The following is a 21,707-nucleotide window of genomic DNA, read 5'->3' on the forward strand; positions in this document are numbered from 1 at the left end:
AAGCGCGTGCCAGGGGTCGAAGGTGAGAAGGGGCAAGGGAGTGAGCCCGGGGACCCCAGCTGGGCGCAGGTGGAAGGCTGTGCGCTGGCCGGGTGCGCTCCGGCCCCGATACCCGGCGCAGCCAGTAAGTGGCGCTGGGCCTCGGCTTTGGCCGCCCGGAGGAGCGGGCTGCGGATTACCTGCAGCAGCGGGAGCCGCCGAGCTCCTCCCCGCGCGCCCGCCCGCCCCCACTCCCCGCCCCCACCGCGGCTCTCACCCCGGCTCCGCGGGCTCGGCGCACTCGCTCGGAGGAGCCTGGGCCGAGCGCACCGCCGGCTGCGGGCAGCGAGCGCGGCTGGGCTGTGGGGCCGCCTCCCGCGTCCTCCGGGCCGGGCCGCCCTCCTCCCGCACAGTGCGGCGCAGGGAGGCCCCGCGCCTCGGCCGCCCCCGCGCCGCCTCCCCCTCCGCTCTGCAGGCGGGGACCGCCTGGCGCTCGGCACCCAGCGGCGCGGCCCCCTCCCGCCCCCGGCGCCCGGCGGCAGCGGCAGCAGCGGCAGCGGCGGGCAGCGCGAGGGGCCACCACCGCCGGGCTCCGCGGGGCTCAGGAGCCGGCCCCGGCGAGAAGGCGCGGAGCCATGGCCGATGGGGGCGAGGGCGAGGATGAGATCCAGTTCCTGCGAACTGTAAGCGCCGCGCGCCGCGAGTGCCCCCGGGGGAAGGGGGCGCCGGGGCAGCTACTGGCGGGGTCCGGGCGAAGTGACAGCGGGGACGCGCGGGCGGGGCGAGGGTTGCCGCCGGGGCTGCGGGAGGAGCCGGCATCGCCAAGTGTGTGCAGGTGTGCGTGGCGGGCGCGGGGCGGGAGGGCGCGTGTCTGTGCGCGCGTGTGGAAAGCCAGGCGGCGGAGCGGCCACCGGCAAGAGGCGCCTGGCTCGGTCCCGGCCATCGGGGACCCGCGCCTCGGCGCTGCGGGAGCCGAGGAGGCGGGAGACGGCCTGTCCGGCCTGGCCAGGGTCAAGGCTGGGACCTCCGGGGCGCCCGGGAGAAGGGTGCAGAGCAGGGTGGCCGGTGGGGCACGGGCCCGGCGGGGACTCGGGCTGTCGCTGGGCATGCCGCTGCCGCCGCGCGGTTTCTCGGGCTTTCGGGCTGGACCCGCGCGCTGTCACGGAGCGAAGACGACGGTTCGCTTACTCCGTGTAGCGTGCGCCGCAGCTGGCCGGGGGCGGGCGTGATGGTGCAGGACGCTGCCCGGAGATTTCCCCCAAGTCGCCTCCGCGGTCCCCGCGGTCCCCGGGGCTGGGGCCATCCACGGCGGTGCTGTGACCGCTTGCAGAGCGTGGAAGGCACGGGCAGCGAGTGTGTGTGCGCGCGAGTGTGTGCGCGCGTGCCGGTGGGGACCATCGCGAACGTGTCGTTCTCCAGATGCTGGCTTAGTGAATGCCAAGTGCAGCAAAGTGCGTGTGTGTGCGCGAGTGTGTTTGTGTATACAAGCAGGTGCACGCCCGGGATTTCCACACTGGGTGGCAGGCAGGGAAAGGTTGGCTCCACACGAACACAATATTTTCTTCTTAAGTACCTCTTGGCGCGGCTCCTTCCTCCCTCGGATCCGTTCGAACACTGCAGATACTTCCCAGGCTGAGGCGGTGCGCCCCTGGGAGCTGCGACTCGAGCCTCCCCACGAAAGAAAATGCCCTAACTTCGTGTTAGGAATAACCTAGTTAGCATCCTTCCAGTCGGTCCTTCCCTGCGTCTGTCCTGCCTCCCGAAGGATGTTCCCTGGCAGGGTTCCCCAGACGTCCCCAGCCTGGGACTGCAGCTCCTGCTGCTACTTCTCTCCTCAGCAGCGAAAGATACCACTTCCCAGTTGCAATTACTCCCGCAATCACAGAAAATCGTAGAGATGGCTGAATTTTGAAATATTAACCAGACAGTAACTTTTAGGTGTGAAAACAGTCTTGATGGTGTGTTTGGGGACTGAACAAGTGAAAACAGTAAATTTTACAGGAACATTGTGAACGACCAGGTTTTTCCTGCCTTGCTCTTCTTCCTCTTCTTTTTTCTTTTTTTTGAGGGGGCAGAGCAGTCATTGGAAGAAAGCTTTGGAAAGGATAATAAAACCCAAGGTCCGGATCAGGTAGTGAATAATCTAACCGTATAGCAGCAGGTTATGCACTATTGCACATGCTGTTTCACATACTACTGGTACAGACAGTAATACCATGCTCGTGAGGAATCTCTTAAGCCTGCTAGTAATACAGTTTTTAATTTTTTTTTTTTAGTGGAAAATTATCTATAAGATTTTTAAAAAGTGATCGAAGCCACATTAGATTTTCCTCAAAACTAAGGAATCTTTTATTCCGGTGGATAAAATATTTAGTTGCAGTGTAATTTTCAATTCAATTTTAATCAAACTCTATGGGGTTAAAATTAGCTAGGAAATTTTGATAGTCTTCATGCACTCAAGGGCTTCCTGCAGGCTTAACTGTTAAGCTGAGCTCATGGAGGTGGTGTTATCAGAATGCTTAATAGGGGACCCAGGAATGTGCTTGCTGATGGGGTTTTGCACATATAAAGTCATGTTTTCTCTGTGCCCCTCGACAGCTGCCTGTCAGCTGGAGCAACACCTTTGATAAGTGGGTCCTGGGTAGAGATCTGGCAGTCCTAGGCTGGGGTTTTGCTTTTAATAAAACATCCATGGGTTGTTGTGCTGATGATAAATGACCTTGAAGGAGGTAGCAGAGAGGAGCAGGGAAATGGTTTTTTTTTTGGTGTAAAGAAAACAATTCCTTTTCCTCAACATTTTACAATTTTCATATGGAAATTCTCAAATCCTTTACTAGCTTGTCTGTGACCCTTCATCTTTTCCATTTTTTTTCCTCTTAACCTGATAATGTTGATGGTTCAGAAATGTTAATAGGGTTAATAATGGAGAGAATATATTTCCTATGTTGAAGTTACCTTTTCTTTCCTGGGGCATTTATTTTTCTGTTGTATGCAATGTTGTCAACAAGAATTAATTCTTCTTTTTTAAAGCAAATAGCACCAGGAGTATTAGGAATCTGAACATCTTGATAAAATGGTTGAAATAAAAGACTCCTTGATAGTGATGCGTGAAGCTGTCGTGCATAGAAAAAGAAAATCAAACAGCCATTAAGACACTGTAATGGTGAAGCTGACCAGACATTTCATGTGTTCTGATTAGGACATCCTAATTATTATCTTGAGCAGATCGTTGTCTATTGGATTTGTATTCAGCACTCCAGCACATTCAGGTATCTTTCTGTCCACTGAAAGCTTTTTTCCTTTTCTTTTTCTAGAACAGGTCTGAGATCACTGTTAAGGGAAGTAGAGGTGAAATCTTTAATGGACTGTGTCCATGAGTTATGTCTGCTGCTGTAAATTAATTCTTCATTTGTGGAAGGGTTTTGTCAGTGTTCAGCCTGGACCAGTCCCTCTCTGATCGCTTTTCCATTGTGCTCTTGCTTGTGAGTCTGCTAACAGTCTTCCAATCGGTTATGTAGATGGATGATCATCTTCTTTAATTCAGTGGCTCCCCCATCAGTTGGAAATATGCCTACTCGGATCTGTTTTTCTTTGAAAGAGCTTGAAAATATGTCTGTGGAAACTCTGGTTGTGATGGGACACTTATTTTATGGTAGAAGAATCCTGTCATAAAATAAGCCTTCAGCTCTTAATGGATTTGTTCATTGTCATATCCAAACATATCCAAGACTTGGAATGTATGGCTTATTTTATTTAAAAAGTTTTATTAACTGACCAATTTAGCAATGAATTGTCATTTGATATTTAAAAACATGGACCTTTTTAATTACATTCCTCTTTTTTCCCCAAGCAATTTTATAGAAGGCATTCCCCGGACTTCAAGAAAACCATGATGTGAAATGACCTTGGTCAAGGGTTGAGTTTTCTGAGGACTTTGCCTTTCTTTCATTTGTTAAAGCATAGCTCAGTTGCTCTTGGGGCATACTGTGTCATACAGTTTTGTGTTTACATATAGATTGAGACTTAAAACTTAGTCCTGGCTGCAAAAATTGTTCTGGTAGGAATGCTCGGAGCCTCCCTCTGGTCTTCCTTTGCAGAGTGAACTATTCCACTGTAGAGTTCTCGGTACTTACACATCTTGCTCTTGAATGACAAGAAGCTTCTTCGAAACTGGTTAGCAATTAATAGTGTTAATTGTGAAGTGTAGATGCCAATGCAAAACACTGTGAAGTAGTTTGGGCGGAAGTGTTTAGCCCTAGTTTGTAGAGGTCTAGAAAGGTTAATGGTATGAAGTCAGGGCTCAGCAGTGCAGAACTAGGAGTAAAAGTCAAATCTTAGGCTAATAATATTCTTTCCAGGAGAGAAAGGCTGCTTTATTCACTGCTGAAGTATCTTTTATGTTTACAGCAAACAGGATACCCAATCAGTTTTCTCAGCTGTAGGAATGTCGCAGAGCACAAATGAAAAGACTGAGCTAGCAGTGGCAATTTGCTCTTTTTGCTCCCTTGGTAATGAACCCAGGAGGACTTTAGATAGATATGCACTATGGTATTTTCTCAAGGAGCTGATGGGAATCTCACCCAGGCTTACATCATCGGATTTATTTTTTTACTTAGAAACTAGTGTGTACATATTGGCAGGAAGGGCAGGATCTACAACACTTAGGGTACTAATTTATTTGACATTCAGTCTTATTTGTACTTTGGCTTCAGATAAGTGTTTTTATCACAGCTGAATTACCCGAGAAAGGATTCCAGATTCCAGCAGCGCTGGTGACCGTGACTGTGCCTGTGTAGATAGCCTTTGGGGGAAAGGGAGAGATGATGAAGCACATATTTGTCTCCTGAAACTCTGACATTATGGGAATTTTATTAATTCAGAAAAGCATTATTGAACACCTTCTGTATGCATGGCATGATATGAGGCGTTAAGGCAGTATTCAACATAAGTAGGGAAGTGGTTTGCAACTATAATTGCAAAGAAGAGATTTAGAGCATGGCATGGGACAATTAGAAAAGAAAAACATATAGATGAACTCTAGAACATTGGAGAAGGAAAGCGTTTACCCAGTCCACCCCTCTCTGGCCTTGCAGATAAGGAAACTAAAGCTCAGAGAGGCAAAAGGACTTGGCCCAGTGCCACACTGCAAGTTAGAGGCATAGAGTAACGCAGAGTGCATGAAAATGTTTGAAGAATTGCCAGAACGGTAGTTTATCGGCACATCATTCTTTATAGAGAAGATTGGAATCCACTTGTCTCATTCGTTTTATCCTTATCTTGACCTTCATAGAGTTCCCTGTCCAAACCTGCCCTCTTGTCCTTCCAGCCACTGAAAAGGAGGTTTGTTCCCTCCTTTCTAAATTTACAGTCCTTCATATGGTGCATCCTGGTCTAGGATGGAAATCCATCTCCCCCCCCCCCCCCAGAGATGGGGTCTCATTCTCTTGCTCAGGCTGATTTTGAACTCCTGGCTTCAAAGGAATCTCCTGCCTCAGACTCCCAGAGTGCCTGCCCCTCGCCCCCCCAGCCCACCTTTTTTTTTTTTTGTCTTCCTCTCCACTTATTTCTTTTGGTTTATCTTGAAGCCTGTTAATTTCTCCATCTTACAATTTCTTTGGTTGTCCCTGATGCCTTATTTAGCTGCTCAGCTCCTCCCACTGCTTGTCTCTATCTCTCCTTGTTATTATCCAGCTTCTCTTCCTTCTCTGAACCACTTTCCGGGGTGTTACTGGTAACCTCCCCCTTACCAAATCTCAGTGTGCCTCTCCCTCCCTTATCCCTCAGACCCCTTCTCAAACTCTGTTGATCGGACCCTCCTTTTTGAAAGCTACTCTCTTTGGCTTTGGAGACATGGCACGTTCTGGGTAGTTTTTTGCATTTCTGATCATGCTTTTTCGGGGTGCTTTTTATTCCTTCTACTCCAGGTCTGTGGTTCTTCCAGGTGATTCTGTCCTGTTTCCTGTTTTGTCTCTGTTGCCTTCATGAGCTTATCTATGTCACAAAATCTAGGATCTTTTGAATAACAGAGTTTGAAAAGCCTTAACAATGACTTCATCCAGCTCCAAGAGCCAGAGAGATGAAAGGGACTCTCCCAAAGCCATTCTTCCCTGTGGGAGGAACCTACTGCAGATCTGGCAGCCTTGGGTCCTCATTTCCAGCTCCCTGTAGAAGCCTCTGTTCAGACTTCCCTCCTGCCTCTCAGACTCTGGACGCGCCAGCCTGAGCTCAGGGTGTATTTTGGTTCCCTGAGTGACTCCCCTTCCTACTGGCTCTGTTGATTGATTGGTGTCCCCTGCCCCCTTTTCTGGTGTTGGTTTAGAAACACCAGTGTGATCCCAACCTGCAAAAGACTGGAGTCTGAGGCCTGAATCCACCAGTACCTAGCTTCATGGACTTGATAACAGTTTTTAAATTTCCCTCGTAATATAAAAATAATATTGCACATCTCAGAGGGATTCTTGAAGATGATGTGATAGAACTTTCTTTTTCCAGACAGTCTTGCACTGTTGTCCCAGCTAGAGTGCAGTGGTGTTGTCATAGCTCACTTACAGCCTCAAACTCCTGGGCTCAAGCGATCTTCCTGCTTCAGCCTTCCAAGTAGCTAGGACTATAGGTGCACACTACCACACCCCGCTAATTTTTTCTATTTTTAGTAGAGACTGGTCTCATTCTTGCTGACCAGACTTGCTCAGGTTGGTCTCGAACTCCTGCGCTTCCCAGACTGGTAGGATTACAGGCGTGAGCCACTGTACCTAGCCATGTGGTAGAACTTTTTGTGAAAACCTTTTACGGTGCCTGGCTCAGGGGAGGTGCTCAATATATTCGTTTAATTCTGTTTTCTCTCCTTATATCTCATTTGTCATCATATCCCATCCTGTTTCCCTTTGCAATCTAGCTAGATTTAGGTGTCTTTCATACCTCTTTTCCTTTTTGTTCATATGCCAGTACTTGTTCCAACCTTCATCATCATCCCTCCCCCAACTAATTGGCAACTCGCCTAGAATCCTGCCATTTTAATCCTTCCAACCAAAACCCTTGTGTTGGTCCCTCACTTCTCAGTTCCCATCCTGTCACATCCAGTCCACCTTCTCTACTTGCCTTGGACCTTTTATGATCTGCCCTTTGATACCTTGCTTAGGTTCTCCCTTGTACACGGAACTTTCTTGAATAACTCCAACCAACTCCAATTTTACCTTTCTCTGACCATCTCTTGAGCTCCCCAGTAAGTTCCACATATTTTATCCCTTGTTTATAGAGTCAGTCCCCAAATTCTCCGTGGGAGCATTATGGCCCTATTTGGGGCATTCGTTTTCATGACGCTTAGCACCAGGACAGGTTTGACAGAAATGGTATGGCAAATCGAAGATTGGGCAAGAGAACAGATTCCTTCCAGCCCTCCAGTTAAATGTGATGATCACTTAGACGTATCCAAATGCAGAAGGAAGGAATCTGTTATGAAGGAAGTAGGCGAAGATAGTGAGGGCCCTTCCAGAGACAGAAGAGGAGGAGGGTCGGTGAGTCACATTCTGAGATGAGGACAGAGGAGGTGTGTAGGGGGAGGGACACAGTGACAGTTGCTGCTTTGGGAGGCCATAGTGGCTCCTGGACCAGTGGGAGAGGACACCAGTCTCAGGTGAGACTGGCGAGAAGTTGCAGTCACTGAAGCAAGGGAAACTATGGAGAGTGAATTAGCGATTGATTGAGTCTGAGTGATTGGGGCTGCCCCAAAGGAATACTAGGTTCAAGTCAGAATTCATGTGTCAAGCGAGTGTCTCCTAGATGGTAAGGTGACTTCTGGAGGGCCCAGTGGAGCAGTTTCATTCCCTGACTTTCATCTTTTCAGTCATGGGAAGAACATTGGGATGGTGACCCTGCTAGTAAGTGGTTGTGTGGCCTGAGGGTTGGTGGGGTCACATCAAGATCCTTTCGGGAGAGGTGAAATGAGGACTCAGTTATCTCCAGTGGGCTCTCTGAGGTCATTCATGTTGTTGTGTGCATAGCCCTGGGGTTAGCCAGCCTCGAGCCATTCAGAAGGATGCACATAACAAAATCTTGCCCTTGGACTGGAAATAGATGCTTTGAAACTGATCCTGGGGTCCCTGGAAATCCTCATCCTGGTGGGTCACAGAGTCAGTAACTAAACTCCTAGTGATCTTGTTTGCACATCCTCTGTACTGTCGTGGCTCTGAAGTGCTTCTCTGGCTTCCTTTTATACCTTTTCCCTGGTGGTGAAGAAGTGACCCATGTTTCTGGGGTTTCCTTAAATGTTACATTTAGCCTCAAAGCACAGGAGGAAGATGTATTCCCTGGTCCTCTGGCCCATTAAAAGTTCTGCGGTGATACTGGTGCAATGAAAAGGAAATCCAAGGCTTTCTTTCCCCATTAGTAACTTGGAGTGTTCAGAGGACCTGCACCTGCTTGCCCTCATGCTTGTTACCCAAGTAGAGCTCCCCCTAGAGTAGGGGACAGAGAGAACTGTAGCCACTGACACATTCGTCCAGGGGAGACCTGCATTGGACTGGGTCCAGGAACCTACCAACTGATGATTAGTATCTGCCAGTTTCCCAGAAGAAAGCCTTTTTGTTTTTTTTTTTTTGTTTTTTTGAGACAGAGTCTCACTCTGTTGCCCAGGCTAGAGTGCTGTGGTGTCAGCCTAGCTCACAGCAACCTCAAACTCCTGGGCTCAGGCGATCTGAAGGAAGCCTTAAATCTAACTGGGGAGCCAAGTCAGGTGCAGGGCAAAGTGAGTGGAACAGCAGAAAGTGCTGTAGGAGATCAGAGGCTCATACTTCTCATCACCATGGCGGAAGGAACAATTTGATGTGGCCAATTGACTTTTTCTATTATGGCAAGCACATTTTTTTTTCCCCTTTAAAAATTTTGAGATTTGAAAAGAGTGTTTACACATTTGTTCCACTTCTAATGAAATTTTAATTGTCTTATTTAGAATCTGATTCACAATGTACATGTGAACCCATGAATTTCACTCATTTAATACATAACCAAAGATATACAATAAAAAGATAGATTTTGAGAGGATCGAGAAAGAAAAAGAAAAAGGAAAAATTGCAGGAAGAATCAAATCCTTAGTCTTGAGTAAGTTGGGATATTGTTAAAGATGAATGCTAAACATCACACTGAGTTTGTAGCCATGAGAGTTGTATTCTTTTATTTTTCATAGCAGCTTTCTACTTATCAAAATAAAAGGAATTAGGATTTAAATTCTTTTGGACTTTTCTGGAGTTTGTGTTTATTTCATATTCAAAGAAACTTTTTGTGAGAAAAGTTTGGTCACACACGCACAAATGGATAAAACATAGTCGTCTGGATTTCTTTTTCCAAATTTTGACTTCGAAGTGAAATTCGGTTAAATTAGTTCGTGAGTAATAGTCAATTATCGGTGTCTGTTACTGTTTCCAGTGCTTTGGGTTTTTTTGTCTGTGTTGTTTGCTTTTGTTTTTTGTTTTTTTGAAAGGGGTAAGCTACAGGGCTCATGAGTGAGTTGTTTGTGAGAGACGCCATTTTAACAGTGTCAGGGCTGGAGACAAACTTTTACTGTCACAGCGTTCAGAGAAAATGGCGTCCGCATGTCTTTTGGAGGTTGTCTGAGGCATGCTCAGGGCACATTCGAATAGTCCCAGGGGCTGACAGAAGTTCCTCAGCTCAAACACAGTGTCAGCCCTGAGGGGCAGCCGTCTCCCTGGTGTGATGCTGTGTCAGAAGAACAGGGCTGTTTTGCATAGTGACCTACCTGCTGCTGTTGGCCACCTATTTCTTGTAGGTTCATCGACATGTCTAGTATGTCTGCCTAAGCATCTCATGTGTATTTTCTTACGATATCCTTGCAAAGTCCCTCAGAAGTAGGTACGAGGAAGTTAAGTCAGCAGCCCAGAATTTTCAGACACAATTGGTAGAGCTCTGGTTTCAGACTGCGGCGGGCCTGCTCTAGAACGCACCTCAATCTTGCAGACCATGCAGGGGCCCTATTTGCTGGAGATGAACGTATTTTAAAACAAGAGGGGAAACTTGATACCCTGCTTCTCCCTTTAGGAAGGTGCTTTGTCATGTTAAATGTGAATTTCTGACGCTACCAGTGCCTCCCAGGATATGGGCCACAGCACAGGCCCTGTGTCTAATGTCTGTGGAATTGAGCGGAACTGATTCCCTAAGACAGTATTTTAGATAATAAATACGGAATAGGGCAGTTATATTGCAACCTTTACTAGGTTACCTTAGTTCAGGTGTGTGACTGGGGTCGCTTCTTTGTTTTGCAGCATTATACCGGGTAAGTAGGAGATAACCGTGGAGGTAGAAGACATAGTTTCCGTAGAGTTGAGGTGTCAACACAGTGGAACCTTATGCATATCAACTTGGGGACAGTAAGCTTACGGTCCTGTGGGGATTGCGGTCTATGTAAATTCAAGGGTCCAAAAGGTGAAGAGGTGAGGAACGTGCCGTGCTACGGGCTCCGATACTCCCCTCCGCACGGTGGACTACGCGGTGGTAAAAGCAGAGCTTCCATTTCCCGTGAAATGTGAAAATAACTTGAAAGAATCTAGAATGTAGAGCAACATGTAGGGCAGGAATTAAAGTTTCAGTACAGTGCTACATCAATCTCTGCAAGTGCTCCAAAGTTCATTCTGAGGAGTTTCTGAAAATTTTGATTCATTTTAATTTTGGAACAGTTGACATTTGGGGGGGCAGTTAAGGGATGAAAACACAAAAGTCCTTTCTTTAAAAAAAACAAACAAACAACTTTTCAAGAACTGTACTTCAGGGGCATGTAACAGGTGCGAACCTATAGGGAAGAACACAGTATTTGTCTTCCTTTTGGGAAAGAACAGCATATTGATGGATGATTGAGGTGCTTAAAAAATGTAGCAGGAACACATGCACACACACACACACACACACACACACACACACACACACACACACAGAGGATTCAGTCCCCAGTTCCCTTTACTTCTCTTACCTTATTTTCTGGGCTGTCCCGTCAGTCCCCTTTAGTCTTGGGCGTGTCTGTCACAGTGCGTCTCTGAGGACAATGCTCACGGTTGGGAGTTGTGATCAGCTTGCACTCCCGGCTTGTAAGTTCAGCACAATGTCAGGAGCACGTTTCTTCTTGAATCCCAGACGTGAAAAGCTGCGATGCAGTGTTTTTGATTGATGACTGTCAGCGAAGCTTAAAGAATTCAGTTTCACTGCCATCCTCTTTGTGACAGTGAAGGGACCTTCATCTCCCGAAGACGGGGTGTCATTATTAAGTGTAAACGTCTTGCTCCCGCACAAAGCCCTGCATCACGCAGGAAAGGCTGCGGAGGTGGCCCAACCTGAGTCCCACTCACACAGAAGAGGACGTGAGAACTCGTGAAGGAGGAGACGGCACTGTGGCCTCGCCACTTCCTGCTGCCTCGCCTGGTCTCTTCGTTTAGTTCCTTCTGAAATATCTGCGGACTGCCTACTATGTGGGACTCGCATCTGCGCTTGCGCCTGCCCTTAGAGAGTTTATTCTATCTCAGTGGGTGGGAATGGAAGTAAGGAAGGAGTCAGACACCTGTTGGGGAAAGGATGGGGAGGGAGGGGTGTGTGTCCACCTGTTGAGGAGGGAGGGGTGTGTGTCCCACAAGTAGGATTTTCCGAGGCTTCCTGGAGGAGGCAGCTTTACAGTCACATGATTTTCAGACTGAAAAGGAACTTCAAGGATCATGGTCCAACCTCAGGATTTTATAGTGAAGGCAAACGGAAGGACACGTATTTGGGCTACCATTTATTCAGGTCGGACAGGGTAGCTGTAATTCATTTGCTTCCCAGAACAATCCATTTAGTCCATAAAGCGGTTAATTGCACTTATACAGATCAGGAGACCGAGTTGCAGAGAGGTGAAGTGACTTGTTTAAGGGCAGTGAATGACGTAAGTAATGGGGCTGGTGGGCCCAGAGTCTTTCAGATGCCAAAGCCCTTCTCTCTACTTCCTTTCCACCTCTCCTTTGGAAACTGTGGATTGGATGATAAAAAGCAGCTTGTGGCCGTCCTGTCTATCACACTCATGCATTTAGGTTATCTCTGCCTTTCATTTGTCTTTGAGCTATTTTACAACTCTGTTAAGTTGTAGAAAACTGATAGTCATGATTCCTGAACCTTTGATTCTTGATTATAGAAAATGCAAATTGTGTCTGGTGGGACGCAGCTGTAGCTGCTGAGCAGTTTTGGGCTCACCCAGCAAATGCATCTCAGCATTCCTGGTGGGCTTATAGATTCATGTGTTCTTCGGTGTCTCCTTTGAACCTGCTGTGATAGTACACTGGCTCTGTAATTAAGGAATCCAATAAAATCTTTGACACGTGTTCATTTTGTATTAATATTTGTTTAATAGTTATATTTTACTTTCAAAGATGATCTTTAACATCACTACTGTGCCTCCTAAAGTTAACCTGGGTGGGGTTTAGAGGAATTTGTATGGGGAGGGTAGGACGTGGGGACAGATGAAAAGAGGAACGTGAGTCGGGGCAGTGTCCTTTGCTTCTGTCTCCCCAGCCCCTGGTGCATTTCCCGCTCTTCTTTGTCCTGATCCAAGTCCAGGAGGCTCCTACTCTGGGCAGGTGCTGGGAACACTGTTTCCTCTCCTGTAGCCGCAGATTGGGGGCTGAGCACAGATTCCCACTGTTGCTGCTCCCAAGAAGTCCCATCCGCTGTTGGATCCTGTCACACTCCCAGCCCACTCCTTGGCAAGTGATCGCTTCATCACACTCTTTCTCTTCCTTGGCAGGACCCTGATGGAAACAGGCAGAACACACATGGGTACATGTTAGGGACAGAGATGACAGGCGAGTATGGACTGTCATAACCCTGGAAGGGTTGGGGGGCCTTGAGACCAGGGTCGGGGATTGGCACTTAATTCGAAAGGTAAGAGGGACACTTGGAGTGACTCTTTCTTAATTTTTTCCCTCTCAAAAGAAGGAAATGGGTCAGAGCTGTCCGTTAGGAAGATTAACGTGGCAGCAATTTATAAGATAAATTGGGATATAGAGAGATCAGAACGAGACTGGAGCTAAGAAGCCTATTAGGAGACAGTCACCACGGAGTTGGAGCAAGATCATTCGGGCCTAAATTTGGGCAGTAGCGGAAGGAATGCCAAGGGGCAGGGAGGCTTAAGGGACACAGCAGAGGGAGGTTTTATGGGATTGGTAACTGATTAGGTGCAAGGAGAGGAAAAAAAACACAGGTGAGTTTAGGGGGCTCAAAGAAATGTGGTGGTGTTCATTTGGAAATCAGGAGGAAGGGAAAGTTTTAGGGGGAGGCAATGAGATTTGTTTCAGACATATTTATTTTGAGGTATGTGAAGGACTGAATTGTGTTCCCCTAAAAAGGTATGTTGACATCCTTACCCCCACGCCCTTAGAACATGACCTTATTTGGAAATAGGGTCTTCACAGAGGTAATTAGGTTAAGGAGAGGCCATTAAGGTGGCCCCTGATCCCATGCGACTGGTGTCCAGATACACACAGATGGAAGATGATATTGAAGACACACAGGAAGAGCACCTGGGGAGTTTGGAGATCTACCTGGAGCAGATTTTCCTTCCCACCCTCAGAAGGAACGAACCCTGCCTTCAGCTCAGACTCCTGGCCTGCAGAGCTGTGAGGTGATACCTTTCTGGTGTTTGAGCCACCCAGTCTGACACTTTGTGATGGCAGCCCCAGGACACTGATTCCCGGTGCAAAGCTGCAAGTGTGGAGGGTGGGCCTAAAGAGGTATATTGGACACCGTTGATGTGATAGCAAAACCATGAAAATGGGCAAGATGATTTGGAGAAGGAGAACGTAGAGAGCTCGGCAGCTAAGGATGAGAGGAAGGCGATCAAGGCAACCTCTGACGGGCCCATCAGAAACGTGCCAGGGGTCTCTAGCAGGAAGTGGAAAGGAGTCACCAGACTGCAGGAGCCCCAGAAGGGAGAGGGTGGCTGTATGCAGAGGCATATGACATAGGCGATCTTTGCACCCCATGTGCTGATGAAGAGGAAGAAGAGAGAGGAGGAGGAAGCTTGAGAGGAAAGGAAGGGTAAAAAAAAGTTATGGATTATTTTCTTCTTCTTTTATTTTTTTGTCACGACAGAGACCATAATCTAAGGTTGTAGGGACAGAGGGGGGATGATGTAGCCAGGTCCTAGGTACAGGATGGGATAAAGACCCCCACCCCATATGCGCCACCAATATTGGGCACATACCTGAGCTAATGCATCCCCTCCTTTTGCAGATACCTGCTTACTTATTCCTTTACCTAATTTGAGAGCACACACTATTTTCGTTTGACTTTGGTTTAGCTTTGCATCATTTCATTTTCTGCTGGGGACCTTTTGATAAGTAATTACAATTAGAGCTCTCTAAAGCTTCATTGGTTCTGAGCTGGGCGTGTTTTGTTTGGATGTTGTGGGGTGTTGGTGATTAAGTAATCCAGCTAGGCTTGAAGCGAGCATATCTCATTAGGACAAGTGGGAGAAGTTCATATTGTTGGTGGCTTTTTTTTTTTTTCTTAGCTGCTGACTCAAAAATACTATAGGGCTTATATAGGTAATCACAAACAATTTTTAGCAAATGGTCAACCTGGAAATAAATTGGAGTGATTTTCTGAAAGCTCAGGTCAGGGAAAAACATTGAAATATCTTAGAGAACAGAATAATTCTGCTGATAGAGACTGCCCTTGGCTTTCCTATTATAAAAAGTAGCTGGCTAAAAAAATGTCAGTACTTTTTCAGGAAATTAGCAAATTGTATTTTCAGGGTTTTTTTCCCCTACATTTTTGTGTAATTGGCACTATACTGTACATATAATCTGTAGTTTGTAAAGCACTGTTTTTAAAAAATCCTGAACAATATATCTATATAGCATTATATAAATGCTATATAGCATTTAAGTATGTAAATTCCACATTTGTCTCATACTTAAAGCCAGTGATTTAAAAGTAAAAGTTTTCAATAGATATATGTACTTAATGGCAAAGTATGGATCTTAATATCTTTAGTATTCTGAATCAGTGCCTATACTTTCTTAAAAGGAATATGCCTTTGAGACAATGATTATTATAGTATTTGCTCAAAACTAGCCAAACAACATGCTTACCATGCATCAAATACATGATTAAGACGAAAGTACATCATCCTTTGCCCTTGTCAAATTAAATACAGTACCTTACCTAACACAAATAATACCGTATACAAATCTTACCTTATACAAATAATATATGTAAATATGTAATGCATATATGTATATAAGTATATGCCAAATGTCAATCAAGATATTGTATATTCTCTAGCTTTTTAAAAATTTTCTTCAACCAGTAATGTGTTGGGTGAAGTGTTCATCATCCTTCTCCTTGGTCTTGCCCAGCATGGCCAAGCTGCCAGCACTTTGCTGGACACGCAGATGCCCTTACAGTTTGAAGGTCAAAGGTTCTACCTTTCTTAGGTGCTAGAGTAAATTTTAGCATGGGCCCAGACTCAAACTCCCCAATCCACGTATATCTAGGTCTCCCTTCTTAGACAATGAAGTCATTCTTGTACAAATGTTAAAGAGGATTTGAGAGTCAAATGGAAGGAAGGTAGAGGTTGAACCAAATGATCTAGAGGCCTCTTTCTCTCTCCCCTGAGACTTCACTGTCTTTTCCCCTGGGTAAGATGCTTATGGATGCTAGTCTGGACAAGGGGAGATGAGGGGGTTGGTAACACTCTGGTGCAAATTGGAAGATGGGGAGATAGCTACCCAACTTGTTCATACAGAGTGTTAAGGAACTGCCATATCTACTGCTGGCAGAACATTTTCTAGCTTCAATCCTGCCTGAGACATTTTCTACAGAACAGGATTTTGAGAATTTCACATAATTAGCAGAACAAGAAAAAAATGGCATACATTATAAGAAAAATCTTGCTCTGGACGGACATAAAACAAGGACCTGGATGTTGGTAGGGAATGATTCAGACAATTCCGTACACCAGTTTCATGCAGTCACACAGTAGGGATGGACACAGGGATGTCATTTCTTGGGCAAACTGAAGTCCAGAGTTTTGTAAGAGGGGCTGTGAATAGAGATAACTCAGATGACTTATTAGGGTGTAGGAATGGACTTGAAAATCTCAGTGTTAACAATGGTAGTGCCATTGCCCTCTAACATGAGTAATGGAGCAGACTAAAATCTGACCCAAACAGGATCTGGTAAATAAATCAAGGAGCAGGACTTGCACATGTTTGCATAGGGAGAAAGTGAGTAATGGCACCCTTTTTTGCTTGTTGTTCATGCCATCAGGAGTCAAGAACTTTGAATAATTTAGCAGTACAACTTGCAACAAGAGCCCCGATATTGTAGATAAATGGAGTCTATTTTTAAGGTTAGATAAATTCAGGCTATTTTTATGGGCAGGGAAAATTTATTGCTGAAACGTTTTTGATAAGATTCTTGTATGCCATAAACTGAAATACTGAGAGCAGAACAGTTTTTCACATGAGTGAGGTGGGGAGAAGAAAAACTATAAATCATAGGAGACTAAGGGTATGTTTTTATTTGAGTATTGAGTTAATAAGTTTTTAAGCATTTTTTTTTTTTTTTTTTTTTTTTTTTAGTGAGACAAGGTCTTGCTTTGTCACCCAGGCTGGACTGCAGTGGTGTAATGATAGCTCACTGAAACCTTCAACTCCTGGGCTCAAGCAATCCTCCTGCCTCAGCATCCCAAGTAGCTAGGACTACAGGTGTGCCACCAACATCCAGCTGATTTTTAACATTTTTTTATAGAGGCAGGATCTTACTATTTTGCTTAGGCTGGTCTCTCATTCCTGGCCTCAAGTGATCCTCCTGCCTCATCCTCCCTCAGTGCTGGGATTACAGGCCTGAACCACTACGCCCGGCCCAAGTGTTCATTTTTATTTAGCTACAGAATTGTCTTTGAGGTTGCTCCAATTCATTGTGAGTGCTGTAAATTTTGGAAGGACCATCTAGTAGGCTGATATTTTCACTGAAGAGTGACACTATGAATATACTGGATAAGACCATGATTTTCTATATATGCATATTCCTTCATTCAGCAAAGACGTATTCACTACCTCCTTGTGTCAGGTGTTTGTGGGGTGCTGTAGGCTTATCTTTAAAGCTTCATTCTTCATTTGTATTTTAAAATATTTCCATATAGTCACTAATAAGACTCTTAACAGGAAAGAGCTGAGACTAGAACCTGATGGCCAGCCAGGTAAGATTTCCTTCCTTCTATGTGAAATCACTTCTGCATTTCTTATATCCAGTCCACGTTTTTCCAGTTTATCCAAAAGGAGGCATTAACAAGGGTGTTCAAATGCTGCCTGAAGGCTTATGTATTTGTTTCCATAGAAATACAAATTATATATAAAATTATATATTATTATTACTACCACTATCATTATTATTCTTAGCCTTTCCAAATATCTGTTATGTGCAAGGCGTTCTACTTGACTCCATGGACATAATGGGATGTCTGAGACATAGTCCTTGCCCAAGAGAAACTATTACCAACATTCATTTATTTGCCTTTTGTAGATTGTTTTGTTTTCTGTTAAATCTTTCTTAAGTAACTTAAAAAAACAAGTAAAATTTGAAGGAAGTGTAAAATATAATGTACACACAGTAAAGTACATAAATCTTAAGCGTACGTACGGCTTGATGAATTTTTGCAGCATGAACACAGTTGTGTAACTGCCACTCAGATCAATACATAGAATGTTACCAGCATCTAGAAACCTCCCTGTTACTCCTTCCCAGCAATTACCTGCCTTTCCAAAGGTTACCACCACACTGACTTCTAGAAAAATAGGTTAGTTCGGACTGTTTTTGTACTTTATGTAAATGGAATAATTCAATATGTACTCTTTTGTCTTTTGCTTCATATTATGTCTGTGAGATACATCTGTGTTGTTGTGTCTATGGATGACTCATTATTTGCCAGTGTTCTGCACCACAATTTATCCACTGTTGGTAGACAATGAGTCGTTTCTAGATTTTACATAATAAGAATAAAGCTGGTACTAATCTTCTCAAATATTAAAGTATTTAAATGAACACCTGAAAGGTAAGTATGTGTACATTTCTATTGGATAGACACCTGTGAGTAGAATTGCCCATTGGGGTTTACATTGTGTTCAGCTTTCTGAACAGTTTTCCAAAGTGGTTGCGTCATTTAATGCTCCCACCAGCAATACTTACTAAATGCTAGCTTCTAAAAAACATTTAATCATTATGGTGGAGGTGTGGAGGTATTTCATTGTGATTTTAATTTGCATTTCACTGATGACTCATGATGTTGAATACCTTTTTGTATCATTCATGGCCGTTGAGATACACTGTACTCTTTTGGGAAGTACCTATTCAAGCTTTAGCCTGTTTTTCGAACTCCTGACCTCAAGCAATCCGCCCGCCTGGGCCTCCCAGAGTGCTAGGATTACAGGCATGAGCCACCATAGCCTGTTTTTAAAATTAGGTTGTCTTTATTAACTTGTTGAAAGTTTTTTCTGTATGTTCTGTATAAGAGTCTTTTGTCAGATATGTCTACTGCAAATCTCTTTTCTAACAGTGTTGCTTTTTCACTCTCTTGCTAATGTTTTGTTCTTGAACAGAAGTTTTTCACTTTAATGAAGTCTAGTTTATCAGGTTTGTGCTTTTCGTATCTTCTTTGCCTACTCAAAAGCTGTTCTCCCATGTTACCTTCTAGAGCCTTTATTGTTTTAACTTTGAGTTTAGGTCTATGATCCTGGAATTGATTTTTTGTTTATAATTTGACCTAGAGGTCAGTCCCCGTCTCCCATGAATGTACAATTGATCCAGCACCAGTTATTTAAAAGATCACCTTTTCCCCCTTGCATTACAGGTTACCTGTATAGTAAATCAGGTGACAGTAAGTGTGAGTATCTGTCACTGGACTCTATTTTGTTTCATTTGTCTATTTGTCTTTTCTTATTCCAATTCTATAACTTTTAAATTATTCTAGTTTTATCTTGACTTGTTATCTGTTGGTGTTCATTCTCTAACTTTGTTCTAGTTCTTCAAAATTATCCTTGCTATTTTTGGCGTCTTTCATTTCAGTTTAAATTTTGAAATTAGTTTGTAAATTTCCACAAAATACACCACTGGAATTTTTAATGGGATAGCTTCAAATCCATTAATCAATTTGGGAAGGATGAACACTTTACAGTATTAAATTTTCCAATCCATGAATATAGTGCATCTTTCTATTTATGTATTTTAAAATTGTTCTTGGTAATTACACTTAGTTTTCTATGAAAGGTTTTACACATTATTTTTGATCACATTTATTCCTTTCCTTCCTAGGCACTTGATGTTTATTGATGTTAATGCAAATTATATCTTTTAAAAATTATTTCCTAGAATGTAGAAATATAATTGACTTGACATGCTAACTCGTATTTATCAACCTGATATGTTCATGTATTAATTCTAATAGTTCATCTATAGATTCTTTTGGATTTTTTGGACCCAGTGGACCCAGTCATGTCATCTGTATATGATGACCATTTTATTTCCTGCTTCCCTCTTTTCTTGCTCTTGCCTCATTGCCAGGAGCTTAGTGAATGCTAACTAGAAGACATGATAGCAGATCTCTGATCCTTCACCTCCATTTCAGGGAAAATTTAGAGAATTTCATCAAGGACTATCTAATGTTTGCTAAGAGGTTTTATTTTGTTTCTGTTGTTTTTAGCAGCTGAATTCTGCTTTGTATTGGGAATCTTACCTTGTGCATATGCAGCTTAAAAATATATTGAGTTTAAATCTATTATCTTAGTATTGGTTCCATTAGTGCCATGGACTGAATGTTTGTGTTCCCCCAAAATTCATTCATTGAAATCCTAACCCCCAATGTGATGGAATTAGGAAGTGGGGCCGTTAGACGGTGGCTAGGTCGTGAGGTTCACGTGAAGCCCTCATGGATGGGATTAGCGCCCTTACAAAAGAGACCCCGGAGAGCTCTCTTGCCCTCTTTCTACCATGTGAGGAAACAATGAGAGGATGGCAAGCAGTCTGCAACCTGGAAGAGGCCCTCACCAAAACCTGACCATGCTGGTACGCTGACCTCAGACTTCTAGCCTCCAGAACTGTGAGAAACAAATTCCTGTTGTGTATAAGCCACCCAGTCTGTGAGATTTTTGTTAGCTCAGGCTTTGTGTCTCACTTTTAAACATTTTGCATTTTCTTGGATTAATTAAGTATTTATTAACAGGCTTTTATTAGCTTAGGAGCTATACATTCTTTCATTACTCTTTAATATTTACACCAGAGATTAAAACATGTTTCCTTAATTTATTAGTGTTTCCTTAATTTATTACCTTAAAGGAGTGCTTTTATATTTTTCTGGACTATGCAAGGATCTTATAACACTTTAATTTCACTTATGTTCTCCTGCTTTTTGTGCGATTGTTGTTCATGTATTTTATTCTACATACACACAGGCATTTAAACTCCACAAGACATCCTCCTCCCCTTCCTCCCTCCCTCCCTTCCTTTCTCCTTTCCTTCCTTCTTCCTTCTTCCTTCTTTGACAGGGGCTTGTTCTGTCTCCCAGGCTGGAGTACGGTGGCATGATCATAGCTTATTGTAACCTGGAGCTTCTGAGCTCAAGCGATCCTCCTACTTTAGCCTCCCAAGTAGCTAGGACTACAGGTATGTACCACCATGCCTGGCTAGTTTTTTAAAAAACTTTTTTTGTAGAGAAGTTCACTGTGTTGCCCAGGCTAGTCTTGAACTCCTGACCTCAAGCGATCCTCCTCAAAGTGCTGGCATTACAGGTGTGAGCCACCAAGCCCAGACTATTACTGTTCCTTTAGTAGTCAGTGTGCATTTAGATTTACCTTTATGTTATACTGTCTAGTGCCTTTCATTCCTTCCTGCATTGCCATGCTTACATTTGGGATCATTTTTCTGCTATCTGAAGATCTCCCTTAGGATTTCTTTTATCATGGGTTTATTGACAATAAGTTCTCTTAATTTTTATATGAAAACATCTGAATTTCTCTCTCTCTCTGCATGTGGAATTGGCAGCTGGTGTTTTTTTCCACCCACACCCCCCCCCACTCCCACTCCCTGGCAATTCTAGCTTCCATTATTTCTCTTTGAAAGGTCAGCTTTAAGTCTTACTGTTTTCATTTAAAGATGATGTGTTCCTTTTCTTTATCCTGTTTGGGGCTTGTAGAGCATCTTGAATCTGTGGCTTAATATTTTTCATTCATCTGGGAAAATCCTTGGTCAGTATTTCTTCAAACATTCTCTCTCTTTCTTCATTTTGGGATTCCAGTTATATATATTTTGTGCCTTTTCACCATTTCTCTTTTACATTCTTTTCATTATTTTTATTCCTTTTTTTTCTCATAGTACTTCAGTCTGAATATTTCCTACTGACCTTTCTGCCAGTTCACAAATCTTCTCTTTTGCTTGGTCCAGTTGGCTGGACCATCTATTAAATTCTTAAATTTTCAGTTGTTTTTTTAATAATAAGATTTGCATTTGATTCTTTTTCCAGATTCAAATTCTCTTGTGATATTCTTCCTCTAGATTTGTTTCTATTGTCTTTTTTTTCTCTTGGTTTTCAGATACTTGGTCTTACTTTCTGCCACAAATGGTATTTTTAAATTTATTGGACATCACTGCCACCATCCCTAATCCCTGGTAACCATGATTCTGTTCTCCATCCTTACAATTTTGTC

General features: G+C 44.0%; 1 protein-coding gene across 4 annotated transcripts in view; it reads left to right on the plus strand.

The window, feature by feature from the left end:
• Nucleotides 1–541: 541 nt before the first annotated feature.
• Nucleotides 542–21,707, plus strand: part of RYR2 (ryanodine receptor 2) — a 644,030-nt gene continuing 622,864 nt past the window's right edge. For all 4 annotated transcript variants that reach the window (XM_075995501.1, XM_075995503.1, XM_075995502.1 and 1 more), the window contains exon 1: nt 542–662. In XM_075995501.1, coding sequence (XP_075851616.1) covers nt 615–662 — 48 coding nt within the window. In that variant the 5' untranslated portion in view covers nt 542–614. The remainder of the gene's footprint in view (nt 663–21,707) is intronic.

Source organism: Microcebus murinus, chromosome 19 (genome assembly GCF_040939455.1).
Source record: "Microcebus murinus isolate Inina chromosome 19, M.murinus_Inina_mat1.0, whole genome shotgun sequence".
Classification (NCBI taxonomy): Eukaryota; Metazoa; Chordata; class Mammalia; order Primates; family Cheirogaleidae; genus Microcebus; species Microcebus murinus.